The following is a 6,808-nucleotide window of genomic DNA, read 5'->3' as shown; positions in this document are numbered from 1 at the left end:
TCCAGCACCAGCACCGAGTGAGCCTAGCCGCCCAGATGGAGCGCCCGCAGCCCGACAGGCAAGCACTGGGAGGGGGACCGGGACGGGACCGGAGCCACGCGCTGAGCCGCCGGTCGGTCCCGGGGTTGGGGGTGAGGAAGGTCTGGGCGCCGATCCTCTCTGTACCCGGGAGTTGGTTGGAGGCTGGAAGGTGACTAACATGCCCGCGCCCTGGCGCGGGACGTGGGTGACCCCTGGGAGTGTTGCTCCGGCGTCCACCTTCGTTGTTAGTATTTGCACTTTTGCGTGTGCTCGGAGGTGCCCCGCTTGGTCACCGCGGGTCCTCGGGCTGCGGGGGGCCTGGCTGTGTGGGCTTCCCAGGGCCCACCCTGGGCCGAGCCCCCCTCTCACCTCGCTGTGGCCTCGGTGTCCCCATTCACAGCCGAGGAAGCAGCAAGCCCAGGGTCTCTCCGCCAGCAGGTGTCTGGCTGGGATTGGAACCTTGGTCATCTGTCCCTCTGGCTCCCTCCCTTCTCCCAAGGATCTGATCTGCATGCAGGGAACAGGGGGTGTTTGTTTCCTGGAGAGAAAGGAGAAATGGAAATTCTGTGGGAAATACAAATACAGACATACGACAGAAATACTCCCAGAAAGAAACTTTTTATTTTATTTTTAGTAAAGCAAAACTTTACTCGGGCATTTTAACACAGGAAGTATTTTATAATGAGTATATTATAGGGGGTAATGAGATTTGGACCTGAAACCTCAACAAAATAAATGAGTTAAATCTTCGCTCTAAAAGCCCATCAGCGCAATCAGACACTGAGTACAGCGCTCACCATGCCCTCTGCTGCCGCTTCCGGGGTTGTGCTGCCTCCTCTTCCCTTTCCTTAGAATAACTGCCAGGATTCCCCCTTGGTTTTGGGGACCATAGTACAATGTCTCTTAGTGACTGAAGAGTGTTGATGGGCTTGCATCTTTTTTTTTTTTTTTACATTTTTTAAACTTATTGATTGATTTGAGAGCGAGAGGAAGGGGGGAAGGGAGAAACATTGATTTGTTGTTCCACTTATTGATGCATTCCTTGGTTGATTCTTGTATGTGCCCTGACCGTGGATCAAACCCACAGCCTTGGCGTATCCGGATGACTCTCTAACCACCTGAGCTATCCTGCCAGGGCTATGGGCCTGCATCTTAAGGCAGTTGGGAATGTGGCCTGTGGATTAGATAGATGGGAGGCTGGACTTACTTCTGGGGAGAAGCGGGGGACCCTCAGAGCTCCGCCTCTGGTAGAACCCTGCTCATAGCCACCCCCTATTCACCCTCCCTCCCCTCCCTCTGCAGCATGCCCCAAGATTTGTCAGAGGCCCTGAAGGAGGCCACCAAGGAGGTGCACACCCAGGCAGAGAATGCCGAGTTCATGAGGAACTTCCAGAAGGGCCAGGTGACTCGAGAAGGCTTTAAGGTATGTGTCCTGGTGGAGGGTATGACAGGGGTGGGTGTGCCCAAGGCTCAGGCAGGTGTTTCAGTGGGACTGGGACTAGGGATGCTGAGGGACCAGATAGGAATGTCTGAGAGGATCGTTTTATAGATGATGACATTGAGGCTCAGAGAGGGGAGGTGACTTGCACAAGGTCACACAGCAAATTCATAGCCTGCTACATAGTATTGTAGAGGGGCTGGGGCAAGTAGTGCCATCAACTGAGCACCTTTTCCAAGCTGGGCATTTTACACACTTGGTATCTAATTTGTGCCTCAACCCTGAAAAGGAAGATAAGGAAGGGAAGGCTCAGAGAGGTTAAGTAATTAATAGACGGTCGGTCACACGGCCAGTAAGTACATAGGAAAGGCCAAAGTCAAACCAAGGTAGGTCTCATTTCAGAGCTTGTGTCCTGACTTAATTCAAATCTGCCTCGAAGGCAAGGGGCAGTATGGGTTCGAGCCCTGGCTCCACCATTTCCTAACAGTAAGACTGCGGACACCTCGCCTTCACCTCCCTAAGCAACTTTTCCCTCAGCTGTGAATTGGGTTTTCTTGAGCACTCCCTTTATGCTAGACACTGACTTTGCTGTTTCCTAGCATAGTTGTGCAATTCATGCAAATAGGACGCACTTGACAGAACCAGACAAGTGCCTGGTGTTAAAGCATCAGCAGGAGGAAGGGCTTGTTCAGGCTGAACATAGAGGGCGGGGGAGCTTTATCCCGCCACTCCTGGCACCCCTCCCTTTTGCAACCTGGGCCTTCCCCCACTCTCAGCCTCAGAGGTGCTCCAGCGAAGGAAGGGGGATTTAACAAGCAGTTGTAGGTGGCTTGGGGCCCTTGCCTCCATCCTGTGGGTGTTGGCTCTAGCCCTTGTTCCCTCTTCCTTGTCTTCCTCTTTCCGCCTCAAAAAGATGACTTACACCCAGTTGCTGTTAAGTGGCTGGGGCAGCGGGAGCAGGGAGTGACTGCTGGAATACCCCACCCGCAGCGCCCCCCACCCCTCGGAGAGTTCAGTCTTACCGCTAAGCCACTGAGTTCAAAGTGGGCACGAAGTCCGTGAGAGGACCCAGTGCTCGAGTAGGGTATGCTGAAGGAGGTGGCATGCAACACCATGGCCTCCGATTCCAGTGCTGAGTGCCAGGCTGCACCTGCGTGCCAGGCTGCGCCTAGTGCTTACCTGTGTCGTCCTGCTCCATGGTTTAGGATTATTCCCTTTGCAGGGGCTGGGGACCAAGGCCTGACTTGCAGTCACTCGGACCTCGGATCTCCCAGAGAGGGAGAGTGGCTCACCCATGGTCACACAGCTAGAGTATTATGTGTAACAGGAATTCCCCAGCCACGGTACACTGGGCGTGTCACCCCAGCCCAGCAGCCAGAGGTGGTGGGGTTCGGAGTGGGCCTCCAGGAGGGAGAATGGGGCCCTGCAGCCGGCCACCCAGAGGTCAAAGGTAGAGGCACCTGCGTCCCTTGTACGGGCTTTCATTCAGGCATCCCCTTGTTCAGAGCCACCATGGCTTCCTAGCAGCATCTGGGCTTGATTCCAGTGTCATTTCTTACCGGCTGTGCAACCTCAACATCTCATATCCTCTCTGAGCCTTAGTTTGCTTTTCTGTAAAATGGGGATAGCAACTCCTGTGTTTTTGTGAGGATTAAGTGAGGCCATGTGTTTACCCAGGGGGGTAAAAAGGCTTTAGGCTCAGGAAGTGTGTTATCAGTTTTTTGTGTGTGATCCGTGTGGGGAAGTCGGAGGGGCAGGCAGGAGGTGGGAGCCCAGCCTGGGGAGGGGATGGGGGCTGCTGTTGGGATGGGGGTCCTGACCTGCTCTCTCTGGTTTCAGCTGGTGATGGCCTCCTTGTATCACATCTACAAGGCCCTGGAGGAGGAGATTGAGCGCAACAAGGAGAACCCGGTCTACGCCCCCCTCTACTTCCCGGAAGAGCTGCATCGCAGGGCGGCCCTGGAGCAGGACTTGACCTTCTGGTACGGGCCCCGCTGGCAGGAGACCATCCCCTACACACAGGCCACCAGGCACTACGTGCAGCGACTCCAAGAGGTGGGGCACAGGCAGCCCGAGCTGCTGGTGGCCCACGCCTACACCCGCTACCTGGGCGACCTGTCGGGGGGCCAGGTGCTCAAGAAGATTGCCCAGAAGGCCTTGGACCTGCCCAGCTCTGGCGAGGGCCTGGCCTTCTTCACCTTCCCCAACATCGACAGTGCCACCAAGTTCAAGCAGCTGTACCGCTCCCGCATGAACTCTCTGGAGATGACCCCTGAGGTCAAGGGGAGGATCATCGAAGAGGCCAAGACCGCCTTCCTGCTCAACATTCAGGTGAGGGTCTGACGGCCCAGGGCTTGACTCCAGTTTGTTGCTCCTCTGTTATATCGGAGGTGGGGGTGCGGGCGGGGGTGGCGCGATTTTGGAGGGTAGAGAGTTACCAGACTCGGAAGCCTGGGTTCTAGTTCTGCCACTTACTTAGTGGCTACGTGATCTTAGGCAAGTCCCTTAATCCCCAGCTCAGTTTCCCCATCTGTAAAATGAGTGGGTTATTGTGCCTGCCTCTTAGAGTTGTGAGGGTTTATACCAGTAAAGTCGCCATTGTGGGGCCTGGCGCAGGGGCAGCCCTCTGATGTTAGCTGCTGTTCTCGTGGGGGCATCGTGGGGGTATCGTGGGGGCATGAGCGTCACAGTTGTAGGACTCTGACACACTCAAGTTGAGTGTTGCCAGGTTGGCACTGCAGAGGTTATAGGTGCCCCAGATGTGGCCTCTGACCTGGGGCCTCTCCGCCCAGCCAGGAAGTGCCTCAAGTCCCGGGGAAGGTGGGTTTTGAGGAAAGCCTGGCAGGAGGGGTTTGTGGACACTGAGGTGGGGGGTGTCCCGAGTTGGGGGGGTGAGGTTCCTCCTGGCCTGGATGTTGAACAGTCCTGTCGCTCTCCCCCACCTGGAGGCGCTCTGGGGACGGGACTTCTAGCTCATGGTCTCCGGGCTCCCTGCTCCTCCTTGCAGTCCCCCGAACAGCAAACCAAACCTGGCCAGTGGATCCTCCAAGGAAATCCATGTCTCTCAGAGAGAAGGGTTGGAGAAGGATGGGATTTTTAGCCAAAGCCCGTCGGAGGGCTGGCTCTTGCCCTCTGACCCCTTGGTTAGCCTGGGTCCGGGCACTTTACCTGTAGGAGCTGCGGCTTCCTCGTTGCGAACACCCCCGTGAAACAAGCTTTCCCAGGGGGACACACTGAGTCGTGAGGAAAGCAGGCGGCATAGACACGGCACCACGCTCGAAACAGTGCTCCGCATAGAGACACGAAGGCCCTGAATGGCGACAGGGCACCCTCGGTCCAGGGTGGGTATTGGGGGGCATTTGGAGAAGAGCAGGCAGGCAAGCGAGTGAAATGCACTTGTGACATCTTATCTCTTAAGCTGGAGGAAAGGTACACGAACAGTCGATGTTTTTCTTAGGGGTTTTGTCCTCAATATTTCCTAGCAAGATTCCCAATCCCCCGGCAGCTGGGCTAGTGCCATCCCTCACTGACACGCGTCTTCTGTCTTCCAGCTGTTTGAGGAGCTGCAGGAGCTGCTGCCCCGGAACGCTGAGGACCAGAGCCCCTCGCAGCCAGGCCTTCGCCGGCGGGCCGGCAGCGGGACGCAAGGTGAGGGCCTCCGGGCAGCGGCGTCTCTGGGCTCCGGTATCTCTAGACTCTTCCGTCTTCTGAATGTTTTAAATAAAAAGTGGGGTGCAGGCCACAGGGCAAGAGGTCAGCCTTCGGTGTGTGACGCTGGGCAAGCCGTGTAAGCTCCCCCAACCTCAGTCTCCCCATCCCTGAAACCAAGGGCAGTTGAGTTAGTTCTAGTTCATTGGCTCTGAAGTGGGGACTTGCACACAGAGGACCCTCCGCTGTCAGGGGCAAAGCCTTCCTCCGTTGATTTGGGTTCCTTTGAGGCCCTGTAATGATTCCTGAACAGAGACCCCTGTTGTGGGGGCGGGGAGTCTGCGACCACTCCCAGCTGTTACCCTGCCCTGGGATGCTAGGGAGACACGTAACCTTGGGGTCTTGCTGCGTGTTAGTCCCTCGTGTGCCTCGGAGGCTCAGGGGAAGCTCACCGCCTGCTTGGTGCCACCCTAACCCACCTGCCCTGTGGCTTTCCCACGTTGGACCCCTCTGTTGGACCTGTGCCTGGAAGCGTTGGAACATGCCAGTCCCTATGGCAGGGGTCCTCAAACTTTTTAAATAGGGGGCCAGTTCACTGTCCCTCAGACCGTTGGAGGGCCGGACTATAGTTTAAAAAAAAAACTATGAACAAGTTCCTATGCACACTGCACATATCTTATTTTGAAGTAAAAAAACAAAACGGGAACAAATACAATATTTGTATTTGCATGTGGCCCGCGGGCTGTAGTTTGAGGACCCCTGCCCTATGGGATTGGCCGCCTGGTGGGATGAGGCGACATTGCCTTAAGGCACCAGTTCTCAAAGTGTGCTCCCTTGGAGTACCCCTGGAGGGCATGGTCTCACAGTGTCAGCTGGTTGAAAGGGCAATAATAGACAGCTCGGAGGGGTAGTGAGCCCCCTGTCTTTGGAGGTATTCAAGCAGTGGCTAGAGGGCCACTTGTTTGTGTTCTAGCAGAATCCTGGCATTGAGGGGGACTGTACTGGAGACTGCTGACACCCCTCTGCTGTGTTTCTGTGAACTCAGAAACCCCACCTCTGTCTACCTGTTGTTGACATGAACCCCTTTTCTCTTTCAGGCTTGACGCCCACGGAGACCCCCAGAGGGAAGCCCAGTGTCTTCTCCCAGGCACCACTCATCCGATGGGTCCTCACACTCAGCTTTCTGGTGGCAACGGTTGCCATGGGGCTTTACGCCATGTGAACGCAGCGCGTTGGCTCCTGGGCCGTGGACTCGAGCGGAGGGCCCTCTTTCTAGAGAGGGCAGATCCCGTGGGCATGGGGAGCTGTCCGCTCCTCCCGCACCCCCATGCCCCCCTCTCTGGCAGGGAGGAAGGAGTCGGCGCCGTCTTCCCAACCAAAAGCACATCCAGCCGATGACCTGAACTTCCATAATGGACCGAGGGGTCCTGCCGAGCCCTCAGACACCCCCTCCCCCCTCCCCGTTCCTGCAGCAGAGCCCAGAAGACGTGGCCAGAAGTAGCAACCGCCCGAACCTCCAAGCGCCCCGGGTTCACGGTCTGCTTGTTGACGTGCCATGACCGTTGCCCTGTGGGCACTTTTCATATAAATGTGCCAGGATGTTGTGTCTTGTGTTTGTCTTGTTTTTGTTGGAGCCGCTTTTTGTTCCCAGCTCAGCCTGCCTGTGGTATTTTGTTGTGTTCTGTTATAATAGCAGGGTTG

At 56.2% G+C, this 6,808-nt stretch overlaps 1 protein-coding gene across 1 annotated transcript; it reads left to right on the top strand.

Moving 5' to 3' along the window:
- The first annotated feature begins 6 nt into the window (after positions 1-6).
- On the top strand, positions 7-6,711 carry HMOX1 (heme oxygenase 1). Its single transcript, XM_005884916.2, has 5 exons — positions 7-58; positions 1,324-1,444; positions 3,299-3,790; positions 5,011-5,107; positions 6,205-6,711. The coding sequence occupies exons 1-5, from the start codon at positions 36-38 to the stop codon at positions 6,327-6,329; spliced, it is 858 nt and encodes a 285-aa protein (XP_005884978.1). The 5' UTR covers positions 7-35; the 3' UTR covers positions 6,330-6,711.
- The last annotated feature ends 97 nt before the right edge of the window (positions 6,712-6,808 follow it).

Source organism: Myotis brandtii, unplaced genomic scaffold (assembly GCF_000412655.1).
Source record: "Myotis brandtii unplaced genomic scaffold, ASM41265v1 scaffold876, whole genome shotgun sequence".
Taxonomy (NCBI): domain Eukaryota; kingdom Metazoa; phylum Chordata; class Mammalia; order Chiroptera; family Vespertilionidae; genus Myotis; species Myotis brandtii.
This window is presented reverse-complemented; position numbering and strand designations above follow the sequence as displayed.

Bases quoted from the DNA above. Each gene is read 5' to 3' on its own strand.
- HMOX1 (XM_005884916.2), top strand. From the start codon at position 36: ATGGAGCGCCCGCAGCCCGACAG. The intron at 59-1,323 runs GCAAGCACTGGG...CTCCCTCTGCAG, and splicing joins GAGCGCCCGCAGCCCGACAG to CATGCCCCAAGATTTGTCAG. The intron at 5,108-6,204 runs GTGAGGGCCTCC...TTTCTCTTTCAG, and splicing joins GGCCGGCAGCGGGACGCAAG to GCTTGACGCCCACGGAGACC.